General features: G+C 37.9%; 2 protein-coding genes across 3 annotated transcripts in view; one reads left to right on the top strand and one right to left on the bottom strand.

Moving 5' to 3' along the window:
* Positions 1–26373, bottom strand: part of CNTNAP2 (contactin associated protein 2) — a 1282126-nt gene that overhangs the window by 470395 nt on the left and 785358 nt on the right. The window contains exon 10 of the mRNA XM_063304201.1: positions 10316–10454. Within this exon, the coding sequence (XP_063160271.1) occupies positions 10316–10454 (139 nt within the window). The remainder of the gene's footprint in view (positions 1–10315; positions 10455–26373) is intronic.
* On the top strand, positions 15788–24518 carry CFAP141 (cilia and flagella associated protein 141). 2 transcript variants are annotated; one of them, XM_063304202.1, is made up of 4 exons: positions 15788–15875; positions 18718–18758; positions 21900–22029; positions 24381–24518. In XM_063304202.1, the coding sequence occupies exons 1-4, from the start codon at positions 15801–15803 to the stop codon at positions 24480–24482; spliced, it is 348 nt and encodes a 115-aa protein (XP_063160272.1). In that variant the 5' UTR covers positions 15788–15800; the 3' UTR covers positions 24483–24518. The 2 variants fall into 2 exon arrangements, 1 of the variants encoding a protein (XP_063160272.1); XR_010067985.1 differs by lacking the exon at positions 18718–18758.

Below are 26373 nucleotides of genomic sequence, written 5' to 3'. Positions count from 1 at the left end.
CAACAGCAGGGAGGGGCCCGGCAACCCATTTCACTGGAACTGTGGCAATGCAAATGGGCAGCCACCGTGAGACTTTGAAATTCGTTGTAGCACCTGTTGGCAATCCCTCGGTAATCCTGGGGATCCCATGGTTGACCTATCAAAGCCCATATATAAACTGGGAGCACAGAACTGTGACTTTTATAGATGGATTTTATTGTGGATCTTCCTCCCAGTCAGAAGAAAACTGTAATTTGGGTTGTAAAATATTTTTTCTCCAAGCAAGCACATTTCATTCCATGTGCATACATCCCATCAGCGCCACAATTGGCGCGACTATTTCTCCTCCATATCTACCGCCTCCACGGTAGCCCCTCCCATTTGATCTCTGACTGCGGGACACAGTTTACTTCCCAGTTTTGGAAATCATTTTTAAAATTGATTGGCACTAAACAAGCACTGTCCACATCGTCCCATCCCCAGACTGACAGTTCTACTGAGATTTTGAATTCTACTCTTGAACAGTTTCTTAGAGCATATATTAACTACCATCAGGACGATTGGGTGGAGTCATTACCTTTTGCTGAAGTTGCATACAACAATGCTGTCCATCAAAGTACCGGACAAATCCCTTTTCGCGTGGTTTCTGGTCACGACTTTGTTTCCATCCCTCAACTGCCACAGCCCCCTTCTGTTCTGTGTCTGACTGGGCTGTTAAACTGTCTGATTCCTGGCCAGTAATTCAACAAGCTTTGGCTGATGCCCAGGCTGCTTACAAGTCTCAAGCTGATAAGCATCGTTCTTTACAATGCGACTTCAAAGTTGGGGATCAGGTGTATCTATCTACTAAATTTATCAAATCACCTCAACCCTCTAAAAAACTTGTTCCCAAATTCATTGGTCCCTTTCCTATTGTTCAGTTTATCAATCCAGTTACTGTTAAATTGGACCTGCCTCACAATTTGAAATGTTTGCAACCAGTTTTCCATTGCAGCTTGCTTAAGCCTATGCACCACTCCTCATGCTGGCACCCTCCACCTCCTCCTGCTCCAATTATGATTGACGGCCATCAACACTTTGAAGTCAAGGACATCATTGATTCCTGCAAACTTTGAGGCACCCTGCAATATCTCATCCGATGGAAACATTTTCCTCATCCTGAATGGGTGTCTGCTCACCATGTTAACGCTCCTGATTTAGTTAGCCGTTTCCACCTTGCTTATCCTTTAAAGCCTGCTGCTTGATGTAATCTTTATTTTGGGGGGGGCAGAATGTCATGTTCACTGATTCCATGTAGTTTATACATCGTAACGTTTCACATGCCATGGCGCTGACACACATTTCTGTTTGGGAGGGAGCTGCCTTGAGACCTTGTACCAAGCTCTGTATATGGAATCAGTACAATGGAATGTGTTTGGAATTATGTTATCTGTTCAAGGCCTTTTCCCGCAGACCATCAGAAGCTGTTAGGAGCACCTGGGATTGTGAACTTGAGAAGATTCTATGGCGGGAGGGATTTCATTTGCACCGAGGGTTTTTAGTTTGAATTTGGTGCGCTTTCATCATTCTCAGCTTTCTCTGTGATCCTGCATACTATTCTTTAATAAATCAGATATCTTTGAATTCCTGCTCATGAGTCTGATAGTGTTTTAGAATAGGCAACCATTACATTTACCTTATTGCTCTTTTTAACATAGAATTTCAATTTGTTCTTATTATTAATAATAATATTAATTAATATAGTTTTTATATAATTATAAAAAAATAATAATAGAAGCCGTAATATTCTAACTTGATTCACATAGTTAGAAGACGGTGCCTTTACCTTCACACTGGAAAAATAGTACCTGCTGATCTGTGCATAGGTGTTATGTGCAAAGTAGAAGGCTAGACTGTTTTACTCCTGGATAATTGCCACCCATGTTATTCCATGGAGTAAGTAAATGCATAAATATGTGAAATTTGTACCAATATTTACTTTTCTGTGAAAGCATAGCTTTGGATTTATTTATTGGTTGATTTATGAGATTTAGTCACCACCTCAATCTCAAGGGTACTCTAGGCAATGTAGAAAATATAAGCCATGATAACAAAGTGACTACTACTAATAGTAATACAAAGAGTAAAAAGTCAACCACTCTTGTGCTGATGACTACACTACAACTTTGAAAGGCCTTCTGAAAGAGCCAAGGTTTCACTTGCCTTACCTCATCCTTATATCAGTGGGCAAGCTGTTCCAAAGGTGTGGCGCCCCTCAGAGAATGTCTGCTGTCAAGCCCCTTATGTCCTGCTTGGTGACATTCCCACTACTAGAATCTATGAAGATAACAAGAATTGTAGATTGCATGGGGGTTGGCTAATAGATTATGTCACTACATTTGATGGATAACCTTTACTTGATTTACAGCAATCATTGATATATATGATCTGTCAAAATTTGAATTATTCTCCATCTCCCCCACAAAAGTAGTCAGAAATAGCATTTTTGGATTTTTGAATACTTGTTTAAAAAAATTAAAAAATGTTTATGTTATATTGCTAACATTTCACACTGGTCTAAGACTGAATATTGTGATATTATAAGGGTAATACTGTCAAATATACTAGGCTCAGAAGGCAACCATAGAAGCTATGAAAATGAGAATAGTGGGGAATATTCAGAAGGCCCCATTCGCTACTTGTGGGCCAGGTGATATTTTTAAACAATCTTAAGGGCCATCCTACAAAGTGTATAGCGCACTAATTCAAGTTGAGGTTACCAGCCCATAAATCATTGAAGCCACATAAGCCAGACTAGTTTGCTATGGGTTTACCTGAGTGGATCCACAAGTATCTCCCACATTGCTAACTTGATCATTAAGAGGAAGTATAGCTCCATCAAGAACAGGGTTATCTCCCAAATCCTGAAATTCAGACTCTGCAATCAGAATTAACTCTGCCTTGACTGAGTCTGGCTTCAGATTATTGTCTCATATCTAGTCTTTGGTAACTGGAAGACACAGAGACCTCTGGAGATATCCAACCCACAGCTCCCAGGAAAGAGAAATAAAGCAGAGCATCATTAACACATCAATGACAATTAACTTCAAACCTGCAAATGAGCCTTCCAACCACTACATATATAAGTTAAATAACATGGGAGGTAAGAAGAAACCCTATGGGATCTGCCTGATCTATTCTCAATATTTCATGCTAAAGTACCATAATGCATCTTTCTGAAAACATACAGGGAGTTAGGGGTAGAATCAATGCAAATGCATGGGGAGATGGGATAGAATTACCTCTAACCACTAGCTTCTCCAAACACTCCAACAAATGATATCCCAAACTGCTGAGACATACAGGAATATCAGCGGACTTACTTTACTGTTCCTTTTCTCCTTGTATAGATCATCCATCTCACCTGAGTGTACATCATCCAATTGACATCCTCTCCATGATACATCTAGGTCTAAACCAAGTCTGGAAACCAAGACAATCTATCTCTTCTAAAAGCTGTTGGATCTGCAGCACCACTACCTTCTCTACTATTAATGATTAAAGAGATCACTGGTCAGACAGAGTTTTTAGAAGACTTTATAAGCTAGACCAAATCTAATATGTTATAAACTGTATAATCCTATAACAGATCTAGTATGTTAAAACTGTCAATGTCAAATCAAATTCTTCATGGACTGTTCAGGCTTTGACCACCTCTCCACCACTCCTCCCAGTCCCATACTCCCAACACTGTATGAGACTGCTAGAAGTTTTTGAGTTTTTAGCCATTTTTTTAAAGACAAGGGATGGGGGATAACCCTGTGATAGACAAATCCTTTGCTATTATTTCTAACATCTAGTTCCTAATGCTGTATTTGTACATGAAAATTCCATTCTTATCTGCTGGTGCTACTGCCAAGAAATATTTACCTTTATTTTACTCACCTCTTTATATCATTCAAGTTGTGTGAATGGGATGCATGTTTCTTTACCAAGCTTTCTATTAAGAAATAATGTAACATTTGAAATCTCTCTAGAGTTCCCAATTACATATACTCTGATCTATATGAAAGGGGAGGCTCTGTAAAATTCTAATGCTCCAGGATTTGGACCCAGGAATCTTGTTTAGACACTTGCTAGAGGAGGGACTTTATCATAAACTCTGCTGCATATCTGCATCACTGTATACTACAATTTCAGCACCAGTGCAGCAGCTGAGCATTAGCACAATCATTGTGCAATTTATTCGATTTACAAGGCCACCAGGGAGACTCAGGTAACACAATTGGGAGGTAACTACTCACTTCAAGGCTGGACTGTGAGTTGTCAGGAATATCTGGCTGGTCATTCTAGAACACAAAATCTTGGACTAGAGAAAATGATGGTCTGATAGAAGAAGACTTTTCTCATTCTTAAGTTTCGATAGAACTGCTGACAATGTTGATGCCAACTAATTTACCCACATAGATTAAACTAAGATTGTCCATATCTCATTATTTGCTGAGTAGGTTGCCTTCCTCCTTGAATCTCAACTTGCCTATTTTTGTGTTTGGCATTTGCTTGCTTTCATATTCCCAGCCCTAATAGTTTTTTGAGCCTGAAAAACAATGGAAGATGGACCATTAGTTAAATATTTAGAGTATCCCCTTAGAGTCCTCAGCAATATGAATTTTCTAATATAGTTTACAGACTGATTTTCTCATATCACAGTGAATTTATATAATATTTTACAATATTCCAAGCAGTGCATTTTCTTTAGCTCAGAACTAATTCATAAAACCCTGTAAGGAAGGCCAGTATTATTATATTATTATCATATTAGAGGTGGGAGCTGAAAGAACATTTTGCCTAAGGCAGGCAATTTTATAGCTAAGATTTCAGTTGAACCAAGAGTTTATAGTTCATAGCTCAGTCTTTTATCTTCTAGTTTTCATTCATTTTCTTTCAGAAAAGATTTCCTTTCTGATGAGCCATCAGACAGCTTCACAAGTACAATTTTAGCAGAGTTGTGAGTTAAAAGTTAGATTCCAACACTCAGCTGTACAAGGCATCTGCAACTAATTTCCTCTGGAAAAAAAAAAGGTCCTGACACATCTTATTGTTTAAAATATTCCTGCAAACATATGCCTCCTATAACAACATTACAGTACAGACCAATATACTTTTGTGATAAAGAAGAAGTCAAAGATTCCACATATGCATATACTGCTAATAACATCAATAGGAAAACAATCTGGGTGCTGATATTTCACTTTATTTTTACATCCCTACTATTTTGTATATTCTGAAAGTGCACTGCCAGATTTTCATTAAAATAGAAACATGTTAAATATAAATTATAATGACCTATTAGATAGGAGGCCTCAAAATCCTTTTTGGCATGCCATCCCAGTGATAAAAATCCATATATATTCTGCTCTGAGAAAGCTAAGCAGAGTCAACTAGGCTTCTGGGAGAAATTACTTGTGAATAATAATTCCTGTGCAATGTGCTGTGTGACAATCCATACGTACAACCAGACCATCTGGGCTATGACAACAAATCCAGTCTGTCAGTGGTGAGAAAAGATGTACCGAGATCTGAACAGTCACTTTCTGGACAGCATATTGATCACTGGCAACTATGTGACTTCCATAGTAAGCATGCGTCTTAGTTTTGTGAAAGATCTTTGCTTCAACAAAATCCCTCATATATTTCATCCAACCTAAAATTTCCAAATTCAGCTGAAAAAAATACGTGCTTTACATAAAAATTATTAACAGCATTCTGCAGAAAGCACTTCTTCTTAAGTGTTGTGAAAATGATTCCAGCCTATACATTAAAAAAAAATACATAGCTTTTCTAATAATTTAATAATTCAAAGTACAGAGAGATTATGATCATTACAAATCAACATTTATGTAGGCATTGCTAGCAATCTCAGAAGAACATCGGATCTGACTGCCAAATCAAATGCCTGATATTCATATCACTTTCCACTCACAATATCAAATGGGTGAAACTCACACTCTCAACACTTGGAAACTTCCAATGATGGCTAATCAGTGACCAGGTCAGAGCGATTGCTCAGGAAAAGCATTTCAAATAACAAAACAGTGTTAAGTACTAGCCACTAGTATTTATGAACTTTCTTTTCATTTCCAATGCAGTAAAAAATAAAGCTGTATAAAATGTCATATGCTAATTAGTAATGTCTCTCCCACCTCAAGAACTATTATATTTACAGCTGATGAATAACCACCTTCATGAAACATTCTTCAAACCCTTCCACCCTGCCCCACATACTGTACAATTGATGTATTGATAGACAACTGTATTCCACTGATGAGCTCTGATCAAGTTAATGCAACCATATGCAGCCAGGGCCACTATAAAGGTACTAAGAGAAAGGCCTGCAAATGGGTTCAGTAGTGAGCTGGGAAGTGAGACTAAAGCAGACTAAGGACTGCATATTTTTGTTCTTCTAGGTAAATGTTGTTTAACTGAAAGTTTCAGGCCATTTGATAACAAACAAACAAACAAACATGGTGTCAGAAATCTGAATTGACTTGCATTTCTGGAGATTCCTGAAAGTAACCAACACTCTTTTTTAAAGCATTCCTGAAGCCACAAGTTTTGAGGCCAAAATTTTCCCCATGAGAGCCATTAACAGGCCTGCTGAATGGTCTGATTGTAAGCAGAGGTTCTGACACTACAGGGCTGCTATCAAACTGAAAGCAGAAGAAGGAGAAATCCAGACATATGCCCTTATTTATGCCATGTGACAGAGCAGATACAAGAATGACTGTCTCCTTGCCTTAGGAAAACCTGGTAAATAACTGGTACCCCAAACCCCCCTGATCTATGAAAAGCTTTGCTTTCATCAAAGCTGAGAATCTGATAAGATCTAGGGACACATACAACAGCACTGGACTCCTGAGTTAGAAACAAAATGGCTGGAGACACTTTGATTTAGAAAAAGGCCTTATCCCAGAAATTACTGATGGAAACTTCTTAAACGCCACAAGGAGCTATACTGATTAGAAACTGATCAAAGTGCAAGACAAGGACCGAGGACCCTTAAGGGGCTGTAAGAGATTTCCATAATGTCCCACTTAGAGTGACCAGACCAACCAGGATATATTATTTGTATCAATATACACACTTCTCAAGAGTCCTGGACAAAAGCTACAAGATAAGACAGGAAAGGAAGTTAGTGTTGGAAAGCAGCTTATAGCTCGGCTATAGCAGCCCTGTTCAAGTCCAAGTACAGTTGCAACAAGCAGTGAATACAGTAGTTGTTTTTTGCACGTGGCTTGCACAAGCCTCCTGCTGCTCATTGTCCTGGTTTGGGGGGTGTTCCCAATTTCCCCCAAGGAACTCTATACATAGGCTGAGCATACATCCTGTTTTGAATGGGACAGTCCCATTTTTTTAACATTTCCAAACTGTCCCGTTGTTTTAATGTAAATGTCCATTTTGTCCTGTTTTCTTAAAAACCTTACATAAAAATTTGAAAGTTCCCGCGAACCTGTCAGAATGCAGTCTGACTTTGAGTGGAAGGAGGGGGAGCTCAGCAGAAGCAGCGGGAAAAAAGCCACAGAGCTCAACCCGGTGGGAAACCTAAAAAGAAAAAAAACAGGATCAACTGATAGGCAGTGATCAAAGGCTGAGCTGATTGGCTCCTGCCTTGAAACGGTGGGAAGAAAAGAACATAAAAGCACAGCCAGAGGAGGAACGGCTTGTCGGGGACAACCGTTCACTAGACTCTCCAGCCCAGCCTTGCTCTCGCAAACAAAAGAATCTGAAGATCCCCAGCCAGAGAAAACCGGAGAAGTTCCTGCCTGCTGATCCAGTCCGTCGTCCAGCCCTGCCCCATTTTGCCATCCCAATGTCCTGTTTTTAACCCTGTCCCGTTTTGCCATCCCAATGTCCCATTTTTGTCTCAAGGAAATATGGTCAGCCTATCTATACACGAAAATAGGCAGAAAGCTAGGTCAGACATTGCAATCTGCATTTGATATCACTGAAAGTTTAGATATATTTGCTGTAGGGGAAGCTCACACACAGAAGACAGAAAAGTTTCCTAAGACTGCAGAATCCACAACTAAAAAAAGATGACTTTGCAGCTTTCTCTTATGCTCGAGAAGCAAGACATTTGGTGATACAAATGAGAATTTATCTTAGAGAACAGTGAAATGCTTTTATGATTCTGACATATCCTGGGAATATTTCTGCAAACTATGGCCATCAAATGGTTTAAAATGCATATAGGACATAATCCAACTGTGACTTCAGAATCTGTCTATGGAAACATCCAGAGCTTGTCTCATCTTCACAGACTACTGCATCCTTCACAGGCCCTGGAAGTAAGTTTTTATATTGTCTTGGATACTTATGGTCAGTACTTAGTACAGTGGCAGATAATATGATCTTAAAGTGTACGTGTACATCTGGACCAAGAGGCATGGACCTAGTACAATGAGTGGAAAACTTCTCCACAGATTATCACAAGAAAATAGGAACCTTAAAGTTGATTATTAATGAGATGCCTATTTCCTATCCCCAAAGTAAAAGCAGAATTAGAGAGGGTGGTCAAACATGGTGGCTAATTAAAATAGTCACTGACCCAGCAGGCCACTGCACAATAATGCAAACTGTTCCATTTTCTCAATAACGCTTGAAGTTGAAACAGCTAAACAAAGCCACGTAAACAGAGAATTGCATATTGCCTGCAGTATATAATAGTCTTCGGCAACTTCAGATGTTTAAGTACTTTCACTGCTTGATGCCCCTAGTGGATTTTGGAAGATCCAGTTACACCCAGATTGTGCCAAAATGTCCATGTTAATTACATCTTTTGTAGACTTTTCATTAAAATACTATTTGAAGGATTTCTAGAACTCCCAATCTGGAGTAAAACCTGGAAAGAATGTTAATGTTCATGGACAACATACTTGGTTTATTGCTTTCCTGAGAATTGACATAACCGAACAATGTCTATAGTTTAGAATCAAAAGGATTGCAGGTCTAAAATTGAACAATAGTAAATATTTCCTAGCTCTGAAAAAAAATGCCTATATTTTGGACAATGTATTTATGAACGTGGAGCAAGCCGAAATCCAAAGAAGGCAGATCTTTCAGGAATTAACCCATTGCTGCCTTCCCCTCTGCTGCCAAAAATCTATGACTTTGCTAAAGAGAGTTTGGGACACAGTATCATACTTTGTAAAATTTCAAGCACAATTGGCACAGGTCCTACAACAGGCAGGGACTGCTCACTATCAGTGGGGGAAAAAATGTGACTGTTATAGACTTGGAATTGCAATTTATGGCCTCTTCCACTTTTCAGAATTAACAAATATTTGGCCCAGAGCTTGATAATCTCGAAGCTAAGCATAATGGACATAATCAGTAGGATATATGCCAGATACATTAACTGGAAACTTTTAGATTGGTTGGAGGAAGAGAGCCTAGTAGCTGAAGAACAGGTGGGATTTCAAGCAGACCTCTTTGTGGCAGTTCAGGGACTGATTCTCACTTGATTGAGAAATATACTCAGCCATCAAAAGTAGCTCTTTATGCTCTGTTTGCTGATTTTAAGCATATCTACGAGAGGAAAGAAACAGCTTCTTGGGCTAAATACATATACTGAACAAGCAAATCTGAGGGTAGTTCTTTTCAAAGATTGCTCATCATTTAATTGGTATGCTGATACTATTCATTTCATCTCATTTTGAAAAAAAAAAAAGGGAATAGACCTTTACAAATTGCTCATCTGTGTTGCTTCAGAGCAATGAATTGCAGTGGCATATTTAAATTTACTGAGTACATTCACATATACATAGATGAAAAAAATGTACTTGAGCTGCAGTCATAAATCTGAGAGTGAATGAAGAGCTAAAAGAGGCATAACAAAGCAACTTGTTTCCTAAATAATTTGATGTGAAAGCCCTTGAAGAAGCTATGGATGACAGTAATGGGTTCATTTCATATCGATAAATACTTCCTAAAAATACTTACATGCCAATAAATTAGAATTATCCTATTGTTAATTGTTTCCCACTTTGATAGCAAATGCATCCAATCTGCCACACAAACATGTTGATGACAGCTTTTCATAATAGATTGTGTTGGACACAGATCATAGAAGATAACCAACACATCAGGCAGCCCAGAGATCTATTGCAAGAATCCCATCTCAGTGGCAGGTTCTCACTATTATGCATCATTTGGGAATTACTACATGGTCTTTTGATGGTTATTGCAAATGTAACTAGCCATGGTAAAAGTTAATTAAATAATAAATATAAAAAAACAATATTGAGTTCCACATTATTTCATTCCATAATTATCATCCACCTTACTTACTGCTTACCGATCAATAATGGCACACATATCAATGCTGATATTGGCAAAACTTCCCAACTTTCCTTGTTCTACTGCATGTAAATCCACCAATTGATCATCCACATGAATAAACTGCATGCAGCCCTGGAATGACCGCTGAAGGAAACCTGGAAAAAATGGGATAGTCAATAGGCAGTTCAAGAAAATATGTATTTGCCATCATAAAAGAACCTATTAAGAACGTACTCTTGCTAATCACAATTTATTATATGAAAATCCACAATGTGACATTTTACCGTAGCTTAGGGTTTCTCAACCTTGGCAGCTTGAAGATGTGCAGACTTCAACTCCCAGAATTCTGGGAGTTGAAGTCCACACATCTTCAAGTTGGCAAGGATGAAAAATCCTGCTGTAGCTACAGGACAATAGCCATGGCTACCAAGGATGAAATTTTTATTAGTATGATGAAATCCCCTGTAATGGTTTATGAAATCAAATAAAAAGCATCACAATATGACCTCATGTGTTGAATAGCCTTTATCTACTAAGTGAATTGTTTACAAAAATCTAAAGACCTTTGGTTCCTTGCAATTAAGAAGTTTCACTTGCTGTAAGAAAACTGCTGCTGCTGATACATGGCTGGAAAACAGAACACAGCTGACTGGCCTAAGATTCAATTCCAGGTTAACAGTAGCCCAGATCCCATTCATTTCAATAGACCCAGCAAAGAAAAACTTCTCAGTGGAAAGTATCATGGCTGTTAGAAAGCAAGTCTTGCAATTTCAGTAGGGCCCACTTTTGCAGCATTGCTTCAGCAAGAAAAATTGTTCATCTTCACTTAGTTTATTTTATTCAATATGTATTAACAGAAACCATTCTTTAACAGGTATTTATATTTTCCACTCAAATAAGCACTGATAATAAAATGAAAAAAATGGCTATGCAGTATTACTTCTAATTTAAAATCAACTCTCAAATGAACATAATTTCCCCTGTTTTCTATTATCTGTTCTACAATGCCTTACCTATTAACCACGTAAAAGAATTCTGGAAATTTCATTCATTCATTCATTCATTCATTCATTCATTCATTCATTCATTCATTCAATTTGCATAGCTACCCATCTCAAACCAGTGACTCTGGGCAGCAAACAATTATAAAAACAGTTAAACAATTAAACACAGTACAAAAAAATAATAATACAAATAGCAGCCAATAGACATTATAATCTGTCAGTGTCAATATAGCCAGGAAATGGGGCCCTTCACACACTTGGGACCCAGGCCCGGTCACATAGCCAGGTCTTCAAAGCCTTTCAAAAGGCCAGCAGGGTCGGGGCCATCCTAATCTCAGGAAGGAGGATGTTCCAGAAGGCAGGCACTATGGCAGAAAAGGCACATCTCCTGGTCCCCACTAGTCAACATTCCTTGGCTGAAGGGACCTGGAACATGCCCATCCTGTTGGACCAGACTGGATAGGTAGAAACAACTGGGAGATGACGGTTGCTCAGGTAACCTGGTCCCAAGCCATGAAGGGCTTTAAAGGTGACAACCAGCACCTTGAATTGCACCCGGAAGCACTCCAGCAACCAATGCAGCCCCTGAAGCAGTGGTGTTACATGTGCCGAATAGCTGACACCATTTACAACATGTGCAGCTGCATTCTGTACCAACTGAAGTTTCCAAATGCTCTTCAAGGTAGCCCAATGTAGAGTGCGTTGCAGTAGTCCAAACAGAAGGTCACAAGGGCATGAGTGACAGTAAGCAGAGCCTCCCAGTCCAGAAATGGGTGCAACTGGCATACAACCCGAAGGTGTGCAAAGGCCCTCTTAGCCACGGCTGCCAGCTGCTCTTCCAAGGGGAACCCCAGATTACACACTGGGTCTGTCTGAGGCACTGCCACCCCATCTAGGACCAGAGGTGGAAAACCTTGGTACCAGAAGGCCCAAGCACCCAAAGCCACTCAGCCTTACTTGTGTTGAGCCAAAGCCCATTATGCCCCATCCAGGGCCCTACAGCCTCCAGGCACTGAAACAGGACATCCACAGCATCACTCAGACAGCCCAGGGTAGAGATATAAAGCTGGGTATTATCAGCATACAGATGATACCTCACCCCAGACTGTTGGATCACCTCAGCCAGTGGCCTCATATAGATGTTAAATAATAGGGGTGAGAGAACTGAACCCTGTGGCACCCCACAAAGTAGGGGCCATGGGCTGCACTTTCCCCTTCTTATCAACACCAACTGGAACTGACCCTCCATCTTGCTCCCACCAGAGGTGTCCAAGAGTGTGATCAATGCCATTGCAGTCCTATATCCTATATCCTATATCCTGGCCTAAATCCTGACTGAAAGGGGTCCAGATAATCCACCTCACCTAGAGCCCTTTGAAGCTGCCGTGCAACCACTTTCTCTACAATGTTCCCTAAAAAGGGAAGGTTGGAGACTGGACGAAAGCCATCCAGATTAGTTGGGTCAAGCAATGGCCCCTTGATGAGGGGGCATACCACTACCTTCTTAAGAGCCAGTGGGACCACCCGTTCCCTCAAAGAGGAATTAACCACTGCCTAGACCCAATCACACGTCTTCTCCTTGACCGTCCAGGAGGGGCATGGATCTAACACAGAAGTGGCTGAACTAACAGCTACAAGAACCCTGTCCACTTCCTCAGGTTCAGTGGGCTCAAACTCCGCCCAGATAACCATGCGAGAGTCAGCCAACATAATCCCCACTGGCCCTGCATCAAGGCTGGAGTTTAACACAGAGTGAAGCTGAGCAACTTTATTCCTCTGCTAAATGCTAAAAAAGCTGCATTTAAATAATACAACAATGCTTTACAAATATATCAACAAAAGAAACAACTTTCATTTTAACCTAACTTGTACTTCTTCCTTTTTTTTCTTTTTTCTTTTTTTTAGTGTTCTGGGCTTCATGCAGCAGCTTTGGTGAGAAGACTAAAAGTACTTGGTAACTGTTATTTAAGCTTGACATAAACATGTGCCCTACTGAGCATAATAGCTTGCCCCATTTTTAATGGTTAGAGAAAGAACACTGCTAGTTCTTGTCATTTTTAATATTATTTCTAATGTGCAAATAGCTTTCCAGTCTCCATTTAGTTCGGTCTCTCAGTACATATAATGTAGCCATAGGAGTTTTTTATTCCAATTTGGGAGATGGGGAACTAAGATTGTAACTGACTTACTCAAGGCTACCAAGTGAATTCAAAACACATACAATATGAATCAAGGGTTCATGTGTTTATCTCTGTAATCAAGTGACAGCAGTTACCTAGTTTCTGGTGACTTTAAGGTAAAGAAGAAACTACTGGAGTTATGCTAAAGTCACAACGCTTAGACCATTTTTAAAGAAAGCACATCTACTAATATGTACTCAGAAAATATTAGCCAAGTTCTGCAAAATACTTGTTTGTTGCTTTGCTCCTTAGAGTTTTTCTTTCACCTGGATGGCCAGCTGTAATACTGAGTAACATGCAATAGTTTAGGAAGCTGATATAGCAAAAATTCTTGCTATGCTTACAATATCTGAGTTAGAGATCCCAGGTACTGGTGCTTAAATTTAAAGCAATTTATTTCTGTTTGAGTGGACTTCAGCTGTATAAAAATGATCTATAAATGTTTAAAAAACAGTAAAGGTCTTAAAAGGTGAGTGTAAAGTTCTACATAAAATATTTAAAAGGAGAGGAAAAAATGATGAAAACCACAAACCAAGGAAAATTTAAAATTGTCAAAGTAGAAATGAATGACACTAAATAGATATTCTAAGAATAAGCAAACTTAGGAGGTTCAAAAAACCCTTTAAGTCAGGTTATGTGATATTCAGAACATGAGTCATACAAAGGAATGGAGTGGTAATGATACTCAAAAAGTACATAATCACTAAGTATATAATGGCTATAATACAATAAATGACAAGATCGTGTATTAAAACTAGTAGCTTTGAGTGAACATCAATGTTATAAAAGTCTATGCCCCAACTACAGATGCAAAGCTAGAAGACGTTGAGGAATTCTATGGCAAATTGCAAGAGGTTATAAATAGAGCATTTAGAAAGGATATAAGGATGCCAAAGTTGAAGAACAGAGCAATCTGGAACTACAGGAAGATTTTGAGTGGGTAAATGCAACAACACAAAACATAGGATAACAGAATTTTATGAAGAAATTTGTTTATTGCAAACGACTGCTTCAAGCAACATAAATGTAGACATCACCAGATGGATAATACTGAAACCAAATTGAGTACAAAATAGGAAACAAGGTGAAGAAGTGTAATTCAGTCAACCAGGTCACTTCGAAGTGCAGATCACTTCATGAATTATTGGTGTCAAATACATGGATTCAGTTTTAAAAATTAAACAGAGTACAGTGCCAGAAAGATTTGACCTAGAAGACATAGCAGACAAAATATAAGATCAGCGTAAGGAACAGATTAAGTACAATTAATTTATGCAAAAAAGAAACTGAGATGCTCTAGGAAGGAATGAAAGACATCATCAAAAGCAGAAAAAAATACTCTCAAAATTTCAAAGAAAATATTAAAGCAGCTTTCAGAACAAGCCATCATAATAGCCAGAGAAAGAGGAGAAATGAATATTTTGGGCAATAAGAAAGTTGAATGACTGAAGATATTCAGCATCAGGCAAGAAAATTCAAGGGACAGATATCTCAGACAAATATGCCAATAAATAGAACAAGATAATAAGAAAAAGAAAATGAGATATGTTTTTAAGAAGATCAGATAAATCATAGGAAAAACACATTTAAGGTAAAATTATAAGAGTAGTCATGAAAGATATCAAATAGAGGCAAATTAGGAAGCTCAAAGGACTATCCTGAAACCTCTTGCAAGTGTATTAATAAACTACAAAAATATTTTAGGAAGAAATATCACTCAATATTGGTTTAGTGATAGAGACTTGTGATTTACTTTGGTTTAGATGGAAATCTTCTGATTTCATATAGCAAACACAGGTTAGTGGCAAAGCCTGGATTTCATACTAGAAATACTGATGTAAATAGTAGAGGCTTCTGATTTTGAAACACTACTTCAGGTTCTGTTAGCTTTGGATTAAAACTTTTAAAAAAGAAATAAAACTGATCTAATAAACCACTTACACTTTTCCTGTGGCAGAGGAACATAAATAAATAACCATGCACATAACATAAACAACCTTCCTCTAGAGTCCTTTTCTCCATAAGTTGAAATATTATAACCTAGAAGATAGGTTAGGGAGACAGACAGACAGACAGACAGACAGGAGATGCAAGAGGATTCCACTTCAAAAAATCAACAGAAATAGTTTTGAGTTAGTCCAGGTCTGAATTCATGCCAGTTTTTTCCTTTTCCTCCCCTAAGCAACCAGCACTAGCCAATGAGGGCACTTCTCTTTGTCTGACAATTCTGAAGGCCTGCCCTCTGCCATAGCAACCAAATAAACTACCTACATCAGTCAGTAGAAGAAAAACAGGGGGAGCATGTACTGATTTCTCCATGGCATCCTCCAAGCCGAATCAAGGGCCACAAACCCACGCTGCCTTACGTAAGCAGTTACTGAAAGAAGAAGAGGTAGGACTTCTGATGAGAATAATAATATAAAGAGCATACTGTATCTGGTATTTACGAACTATATTAATAGAGTCAGAAATGTAACATACAGTAAAAGAACAAAGAGAAGAGTCCTATTCTTCTAAGCTATAAGTTCCAATGAATATGAGTCTGAATATATTATCTAAAAGCTATAAATGTGCCCTATTTGTCTTGTATTCAATTGCCATGGTTAAACAAAGCTGAGTTTTAATTTGATCCAGCATTTCATTATTTCTCTCTTCCCCACCACTCCATTTTTTCCTCCTTTTCCCCTGCCAAAACCTTCTTGGGAAGCCTAAGCTAGAAACTCAAATTACTAAATCAGGGCTGGATTTTAAACATGTTGGAAGACTCCTGAGAAATGTAGAAGAGCAATGTTCAATTAAAAGAGTTAAACTTTACTCACATATAATATAATAAAGTTCCAGTGCATTTTAAAAGTAGGTCACTCAAGATGAAATTCAGGTTCTCCTGAGAAATATAATCTTACTAAAATTCTTTTGATTTTCTTGTAATTCCTATAGATAATTTGCCTGAAGGACGCTTCCCAATGATCCCACATTATGCTTAAATGACTGTTTTGAGTAGTTACAGAGGTAGTTATTTAGTTTAGGCTGGCTATTTTTGAACCTACTCTGCAATGAATGCAACCTTATGAGGAGTTAGTTGGTTGGCCATACATTCAGATAAATTGATCAGATTCTCACAATCAGCTGGAACTGTAGAAAAGAGGAGAAGGATAAAATCATTTAGGGAATAACCAGATGCTACATTTGATCACCATTTTGGATGCAGGAGTCTGGCCCACTTCTTCAACTAGACTAAAACAACTTGCCAGAGCTTCTTGAGGTACATACTGTTAGGAAGGAGCTGTGTCAGCTCGCTTGCTTGCTTATTTATTTATTTATATTTCAAATTTCCTCACCACCCATCTCACACGAAGCGACTGTGGGCAGTTATCATAGTTCATAAACACAATCTGTATAGTAACTCTATTTTTCAGGTATAATGACGAACAGAATATTCCAAATGCAAACCATGATGAAAAGGTTCACTTCAAATGCTTTCCTTTGGATCAAATTCTGCCAGAAAATAGCAATTTCACTAGGATGACCTGCCTCCAAATGTGTACCATTTATATTTAATTTATTGCATATTAGAAAGTTAATCATAACACCTCAACAATCAGTATCAAAAGACCTGGTTAAACTCTTTAATTCTTAAAGATCCACACCCTTGAGATTCTTGAAACTAAATCCAGTGTATGCTTCCATGTGGAATTAGAATAATATTGTTGCTAACAAAGATAAGCAGTATAATCCATTTTTGTCCAAATGACCCAGCCAAGTCTCTGTCAAGATATACATCTTGCTTTATATCTTAGCTCATTTGTGACTTTCATTAATTTCAGTGGAGTTAGATCATACAAATGGACTTTCCAAGTTATCCTTATATTTATTGATCTTGTGTTGTTTCTAAGGGAATTTTTTATCCTTAATGTGAATATATCCCTTGTAAAAAAAAAAAAAAGGCCAACCACAGAACTACTTGACTAGCCTTTAAGTGAACACCCATTCTGATCATTCTGTACATAAGGAAAGAAGAAAAATATTTGCACCTCCTTTAAAAGAAGTCATCCGTGAAACATGATCACCCACGTCTAATCCATCTGTCCCCAAAGATAGGGAGAAAAAACCATGTCCCTCAGCAGCATTATGAAAGTTATAGAGAACACTTTCATATCCCCATTTTCACCCCTCAAATTTGAAAAATATTCTTCCTTCAACTAACCTCAAAATGATGAGAATATTCCATCCTTCCAGCTAGCTACTGAAAGTGATAAAATTTAGCATCCAGATAGCAAGTGATTTTTGAAAGAACCAGCCCAATTGCTATGTGTGGGAGCTGCAACACTGCCCTATACTCAGTTTCAAGGATGAATGAAATGATAGTAGAAATGTTTGAAATGTTTCAAGCTCAGAATGCCTTGCTTCAAGATAAAAACAAGTTTATGTGCTTGAAAAGAGTTGTTTATGATATTAGAAAGGTTTGAAGTCAGAACAGAGGTGCTTTGAATAGAATAGTCAGATTAAACCGTTTTCAATTCAGGACAGCCTGAATAACTTGAGTCATTCTGAACTGAAAAAAAATTGGCATGACTTTGGTAACACAGTGCTTTAACAACTTATGTGCTATTCGGTGTGGAAGGAGAAGGGTAAGGAGCCAGAAGGCCTGGGGAGATAAGATTCCCATCAATGGAAAGAGCCCATCCTCCATGTTTCAGGATTCCTACAGCAAAACTACCTTGGCTGTAAGTCCTCTTGTGCCATAGCTAAGCTGAAAGTAAATTGACTCAGCTGCTCAAGTGAGATGACGGAGCCAAGCATGAATGCTGCACTTGCCCATTTAGGACAGCTATTAAAAGAGAATGAGAAAAGTAAAGGAAGAGATGGGGCCAAATACACTCCTTGTGTTCTACTATGAAAGAGCTGGGGGGAAAGGTTGAGTAAAGAATAAGGCAGAAGAAAAAAGCTGGGGAAAGAGTCAATTGCCTTGTCAATACAGGACATCTCTCACTGGTCAGCTGAGGTTAAGTAAACACATACAAACAAATTCATTCTTTGCCTATCAGTCATGAGTTTTTGTCGGTCCTGAGCAGCAAATATGTACTATTCTTGAGCCTTGCTCACATTATAGTAAAAAAAAAAGGCCACTTATAGAGGATAGTTTCTGTTAAGTGAAAAAGAGCTTCTATTACAATCATTAGGACCAAGATACAAGCTTGACCTTTTGCTTTACACTATCTTTTGTTCCATTTCAGATGGTGGGAAAATTTAAAGAGTTTTCTAAATTTATCAAAAGGTAAATGGATTTTGAAATCCCTCTTTTTAACTGTGACTAAAAGCCTCTGTTCAATCCTGAGATATAAGGCAGAAAGCATCCAGTTCTGTGAAGCTTTTGACATTTAGCTGAAAATGCAGATAAGACAGAAACCTCAAATAGATAATAAATTACAGAACCTTCCAGTCCCATGGCCTCATTCAGCACTTGGGCTGAATTCAAAAGGTACCTCAGGGCTCACCTGTCACAGAACAGCTATTTATTTGCTATGAATGGCAAACTCTAATCAGTAAATGTACTATTGGTGCTCTGGCATATTATATATTGTTTAGTTCTGACAGTGAATAAACCACATAGTCCTGGTTAAAGTCTGCTGCTCTATTTTAAATCAGTTGAAGTTTATATATTTTCAAATACAGTACAAGACAACAATACAACCATGATGTTATTATAGCCTGTATATCTTAGCAAGGCTGTCTATGTCAAGATAGAATTGGTGGCACAATTGAACTTTTGAGAGAGACTTTTGAGAGTGATTTAAATTAAGGTCTGCTACAGAAGAGGGCTTCCCTACTCATAAAATATTGCTAAAATGAGCATGGTCACTAATAAAATTCCCCATTTACTAAATGATAATCTGGGGAGAGATTCCCAGCCATTTTTTCTAGCCACTTATCTTACTTTGTCTGTTTTCTGAGTAGATGGACTTTTTATTTCTTTTAATGCTATCTCCTGCTGGAAGTTGTTGGCCATCAATGCTCTTTTTTCTTTTGTTTTTCTTTATTGTCTGAAACAAGGACATTTATTTTTGTCGAACCATGTACACAGATTTTCATCCAGTTTATGCCTTATCTTCCAGTGCTCTGTTTCCCTTGAATAGGTGGCATACTTCCAAGTAAAGCTGTGAACTGCACCCATTCTCCACCTTTATTTTCTAAGAATGCCTATGTGAGACTCAGGAATAAAAAAGAAGATGCTGGACACTCATTCTTTGTTTTGTAGTATGCCATCTTCTCATTTAAGCAAATTAAAAGAAACATTAAAAAGTCAGGTAGGACAGGGAACTTGGTGGGCACCAAAGGACGTATCCTTGGATGCCTGGATGTCCATAGACATTAAACGGCCTCACCTAAAAGGTATTTGTAGTGGTAAGGCATAATTGACAAATACATCCAAACTGTGAATTAACAGGGGGAAAAACCCACCTTCCAAACCAAAGTAAGCACCACACAAAAAGCTTCCTAAACATACCTTTCTTTTATATGTTCCAAGACAGTCTATGATTTATTTATTCGTGTCAGAAGCATCACAATTAAAGTAAGGCATACTGTAAAACATAGAATTTAAAATATAAAATATAAAAGTTAAAAGTTAAAATATATAAAAGTTAAACAGATCTTGCCCAGAAACTGGCAACATTAATTGCGTTCTGTCGTGCTGTCATGTGGTCCTCAAATGTGCATTGATCAGGGCACAAAGGACAAGTGTACATATGAATTGTTGTCTGCATGTCTCCATGGTCACAAAAGGCAGAGGCCACCGGATAGCCCCATTTGTTCAGAGTATCTCTGGATCTTGTTATGCCTGTGCACAGTCTGTTCAAGGATTTCCATACTTCCCAACTTTCACCAGACCCAGGTGCCAGCTCCTCTGCTGGTTCCATCCAGTGTTGGTTCTTTGTAGCTTTCCATAGGTCCACTCTACTTTTAAATTATGATGGTACATAATCACTGATTTATATACTCATTGCCATATACAGATTATTGTAAAATATGCATTTAAGCTCTCACATGGAAATGCAATTAGTAAAAGGAACATTAAGGAACCTATCAACAAGAACTAGCACATAATATTGTGGTTGTAATTTTAGTATCAATTTTATGTTCTGTTTGGATTTTTTTTTAAATTAGATGCCTTGAGAACTAATTTGAATAGAAAAGCACAGAATACACATAAGATAAAACAGAACAGAATATTTGTGCAGCAGTCCCAGTTTCAAGAATGATTTTTAATATACTGCATATTTAGCCTAATTCACACAAACTTTTATTTGTTTCAAAACTTAGTCCTTCAATTCTTTCTGGTTTGATATGAGGGGACTGCACAGACTGGGTGAAGGCATGCAGGCATTTAAATGTTCACTGTAGGGGAAAAGGCTACATTGGTAAACCTTCTAAGATTTTATATATATTATACCCATAACTCCTTATCTCTCTTTTAAAATCAACATATGGCATTAATTGTATTCTTACATTTAACCTGACCTTAAAAAAAATGCTGCATGGAAGGAAATAGAGGGAGAATGTAGGGAGAAAGACCAAGGTCTAAGTATTCTGCAGGGAGGGTCCTTTACCCAAAGCTGCTATATATACAGTTGCTAATCACACTTATAGAAATGTGGTATAAATATAAGCTTTTCTCTGGCGATTTGTAGCAACTTGAGAGAAATTATTTACAACAAGAATATACTGGAAAAGGAAAGGATTAAAATCCAGGTCTTCCCCTACCAGGTCATGATTTTGATTCCACCTCATCATATTACTTTTTTTAAATGTCAAGCTAAAAGCAATCATACATTTAATATAACTTAACAGTACAACAGTTTGGTGTAGTGGTTAAAGCATCAGGCTAGAAACTGGGAGACCATGAGTTCTAGTCCTGCCTTAGGCATGAAGCTAGCTGGGTGACCTTGGGCCAGTCACTCTCTCTCAGCCCTAGGAAGGAGGCAATGGCAAACCAAGTTTCTGAAAAACTTGCTAAGAAAACCTCAGGGATTTGTCCAGGCAATAGAATTGGACACAATTGAACAAATAAACAAAAAACAAAAACTGAGTAATTAGTTGTGCAGTGTTTCAAATTCAAAGAGAAAAAGGTGCTTTGGAGTGGACGGATATTGAAGCAGCACCTGTCCGTAACTGTTTAAGGCAGCTGCACCTTTGCTTGGGATTGTGGACCTGCCAGCTCCCATGCAATTTGGGGAAAATACAAGTTTAGTTTAAAGAATTGCTTATATATGCTCACTTCCTCTTTGAATTTGAATTGCAGAGCTCCTTGCAAGAAACAGAACATTAGCAGTTTGATAGACAAAGAATATCCTATCAGATTTGTGCTGCAGTATTGATGGTCCACATTATCTCCCCCTTCACACCTCTGTTTCCATAGCTGGGAACGTGGCCGAGTCATATGCCTGCAGCTGAAATCACAGGAAAATTCGTGTTTTGCAAAGAACAGGCAGAGGCAAGAGGCAGAAATGAAAGAAGAAATGCACTATGCTAATGAAGAGCTGATGATGGTAAGTTTGAGGACTTCTACAGAAATCCTATATTCTAGAGGTGACGGACTCATCCCTGGGGGAGCTGGGGGTGTTGACGACCGACAGGAAGCTCTGGCGTGGGCTGGTCCATGAAGTCACGAAGAGTCGGAAGTGACTAAACGAATAAACAACAACAGAAATCCTATTTTATGGAGGTGTGAAAGTCCTCTTAGGCTTTAGTGGCATTGCTTAGATGCCGTGTTGCCAGGACAGGAAAGCAACTATTTTCTGAGGGCACAAATTGATGATGTGAACTTTTATTCACCTCCCTCCCATTGCAAATGCAACCTCCAGATATGTTTTCTGCTGTGGTTTGAAAGAACTCTTCTCCTCTCCTGTCACCACAAGTGTTCTTTTTCGTTTGGGCTGAAGCACTTTTCTTTCTTACTGGCTAATTCCAGCAGTTCATTTACTGCTTTTCACAGGAAGGAATACCTCCTCAATTGGGCAAAAGTTGCTTCAATATCTAAGAGCTTCTAAGATCATCTGTTTTATTTTTATTGAAGTAGCACAGTGACTAAGCTCTTAGTGTATTACAGGCTCAATTAACCTGTAAGAAAGAAAAGTAGCACAGTGACTAAGAGCTTTGCCTAGTTTGTAATAAGGTGCTGGTTCAAAACCCAGAAGAAACATTTTAAAAATACTATCAGGGTAACTCTTTTATCTCAAGTGACTGGAGAAATGATGAACCAGCAGAATCCTTCACTTAAAAAATAAACAAAAAAGGCTCTCACTCAGCTAGGAAAAACTAGCTAGCTGAAGAAAAGAAAACTATATTTAACCCCCTCCCCCCATTTCTGCTGGAGTTTGTGCTAACAACTTTAGGCTAACAATATTGAGCAAAGTACTTAGGCACTGTGCTCTTTCAGTCCTGATGATAAAGGGAGGGTCTAGTAGTTATTGGCAAAAAAGAGCTGGCAAAAGGTTTATTTAATCATGGTTGTTTTGTGTACCTGCATTTTGAAGCTTTAACTACACACACAAACACACTTTTTATTTATTTATCAATTATCTTTCTATTTATTAATTTATTTGTCACCTCAGATATCGATCAACTTTAGGTGGTTTACAAACTGGGGTTAAAACAATAATAAAAATGATAGAAATAACAAAAGAAGTAATTATACTACACAGCCATATATGGGGGAAGATAACCAACTCAAAAGGATTGAGACTTTAGAAATATTATACCCTACTCCAGAGTCCACTGGATTTGCCAGGTTTCCCTAGCTTTTTGATGATCAGGGCCTTTCAAACCTCCAAGGATTGTTTATTTTTATTTATTGCTCACATTTATATGGCCGCCCATCTCACCAAGGTGACTCTGGGCATCATATAACAATGAGGTAAAAACAGTGAATAAATAAAAACAATCATTATTAAAAGATAAAATGATTATTAAAAGAATATTATCACAAAATTATAAAATCACCATAAAATATATCAGTCCCAGGTAGAGAGCAAGAATGTCAGTCATAGAGAAGCCATCTAACAATATCTCCCACTCCCAAAGACCCTCAGGCCTGACAATATACCCAGGTCTTGTTTAGCTACAGAGAAAGTGTGTCTCTTAGGACCCATAAGGTGACAATGCTTTGCAGCTGGGAACTGGACTGCACCCGCTCTACCAGACCTTACAAGTCAGGCAGAAATTATAGGAGAAAGTTGGTTCTGAATGAAACCAGGTTCTAAGCCATGGAGGTCTTTATAGAAGAACTATCATATTGAATTGTATCTGGAATCCTTCTGGTAACCAGTACAGCTCATGGAACAGAGATGATATGTGACCAATGTGAGGAATACTCATAACTGCTTATATGGCTCAATTCTGGACCAGTTGTGATTTCTGGGTGGTCTTCAAGAACCCCATGCAGAGAGCATTCAATAGCCCAAGTGGGAGGTGACTAGGGCAAGAATGACTGTGAGAAGGGCTTCCCAATCCAGTGAAAAACATTTGTGTAATGGCTGTCTTGGCGAGAGCTGCCATCTATTTGTTGAGCAGGAGCCAAGTCCAGAAGAATCCTCAAATTATGTATAGATTTTACCTGGAGAAGTGCAACCTCATTTAGAACTAAGGATGGTAAATCCATGTGACTGGAAGAATGGGGTGGATTCTTAATTAGTCCTGCTTGGATACTCAGACACTTCAGGGAACTAGATACAAATATAATCAAACTCAACTCAGAAGTTGAACTTGTTATGAGTGTCATAACAAGCATAAGAATGCTGGGACAACAGGACAAAAGAATAGTGGAGAATCAACCATTTAACATTCTGACTGCAGAATTAGTTGCAAGAGATGAATTGTTAATAACCTTCCTTTTGTACAGGTTCGACGGGCAGCTTTACGGCATCTCCTAAGCACTGAACACCTGCAATACCAGCTGGAACTTAACCATTTGGGAATGTCATTCTATGCTGAACGGCTCTGAGAATCTCAAACATATGTAACAGTTTGGACTGTAATAAGTAGTGTAGGTATTTTCATACAATACTGTGTGTCTAGAAGGAGCTGTTCTCTTCAATTAAATATCATTTAAAATTATAAAGAACAAGAACATTTTCCTTTCTTTTAACAGATGGTAAAATATACTTTGGAAATTGTACATTTGTCTTTGATAGAATGACATAGAGAAGTAGAAGATCAACCTAACGTAGGGCTAAAACAAAATAAATTGCAAAAATAAGGCACAATCCAACAATTAATCACTAATAGAAGAAAATTTAAGAACATGTTTAATTCTCCCACTGAAAGAAGGGAATCTTAGAAATATTTAAATTTAGCTGAATCTTCTCCTGGATGAGGATAATATTGAAAAAAAAAATCAATATCTACACATAAATGTATGGAACATACACAAAAACTGATGTAAAATCTAAATATATATTTAAGCCGCAATGGTCTTTCTTAAAAAGACCAATTACCCAGTATAGTGTCTATCCTATTTATTTATTTAAGTAAATTCCTCTGCTGCCCATCTCACACACGACGACTCTGGGCGGCTTACAAATACTAAAAATAGTGAGTCACTAAAACAATTCAATATAAATATATAAATATATATATAAATATTAAATAAATAAATATTTAATATATGTATATTTTGCCCTTTGGTTAAAATATATCAGAGAAGCTTGTAAATAATATAAATACTTAAATAGTATAAATTCTTTCATTTCTGATGTCCGCGAGAGGAAAACTTATTAACCCAAGTGAAGGGATACTTGATTTGGGAATAAGTAATAAGGTTATTATGGATAAATCTAAATATAATTTCCTATTCTCAGATTCATGCATACTGTTGAAAAATAACCAAAACAGTCCTTATTTAAAGTGATGCTATACTGAAACAAATATCATGACTACAAATCAATCTAGATTCTTATAACTTGGCCCAAAGTGTATCAAGAATATAAATCTGGTGGTTGGTAACCAAAAATTATTAACACTTTAGGCTGACAGAAGGAAAAAATTAGACCCCATTTACCATCCTAAGATGTGATCTTCAAGACATACAGACTGTTCTTGTGACTGATAATCTAAACCTGAGAAATAGCTGGGAGGAGAGAACAAAGATTTTTACACACACCACACAGTCTGTCAAGGGGGAGGAAAGTTGAAATGGGCTAAGAAGCTGACAAGAAGCGGTTGGAGTTCACAGGGAATGAGAAAGAAAAACTGGCTAGCAAGCAAAGAGGGACCTAGACAATCTCAGACTGCTGAAGGGACCAGGTTCCTTAGTAGTTCAAGATACCAAAGAGGAAGTTGATGCAATGTGGGATCATGGCTATTTGGTGCAAATTTCCAGAGGGAGAGGAGGATTTGAAAAGACAAGAATATCATCATGGATGTGCTAGCCATGAGACATTGTCAGCTACATTCTAACAAAAGCCCTTTGTTAACTTTACAAAGAATTCAATAAATACCTACACACACTGTGTATATACTACATATATATTATGCAGATTGATAGATTAGCAAGAGAAATAGTATTCCAGGCTATAGTTAATCTCATAATGATAAATAAATTAGGCCATTAAGCAATCACAATGTTTATTTGAAAGCAGAAGCCAGAACAAGGGAGGGCTCTGTATGTGTTGGCTGAAAGCTATATGCAGTTATGTTGATAAAAATCAATCTCTCAGAGAAACTACTATTTTTCTATTTTGGATATGTTATGAATAAATTTTTTTAAAAATATTGTTTCACAGGAAGGCCTTGTTTGATAAATCTTAAAGAATCCCCTCATACTGCTCCTTTGCTTTTCATGGGGTGGGGATGGGATTCTGAGGCACCTCAAAGGTTATTTCAGTGGAGAAATA

Source organism: Candoia aspera, chromosome 4, assembly GCF_035149785.1.
Source record: "Candoia aspera isolate rCanAsp1 chromosome 4, rCanAsp1.hap2, whole genome shotgun sequence".
Classification (NCBI taxonomy): domain Eukaryota; kingdom Metazoa; phylum Chordata; class Lepidosauria; order Squamata; family Boidae; genus Candoia; species Candoia aspera.
This window is presented reverse-complemented; position numbering and strand designations above follow the sequence as displayed.

What these genes read in the sequence shown, in the direction of transcription:
- CFAP141 (XM_063304202.1), top strand. Translation starts at nt 15,801, where the DNA reads ATGGCATCCTCCAAGCCGAATCAAGGGCCACAAACCCACGCTGCCTTA. An exon ending in AGTTACTGAAAGAAGAAGAG is followed by an intron (nt 15,876 to 18,717) that starts GTAGGACTTCTG and finishes GTTCCATTTCAG; the next exon opens with ATGGTGGGAAAATTTAAAGA. An exon ending in CTAATGAAGAGCTGATGATG is followed by an intron (nt 22,030 to 24,380) that starts GTAAGTTTGAGG and finishes CCTTTTGTACAG; the next exon opens with GTTCGACGGGCAGCTTTACG.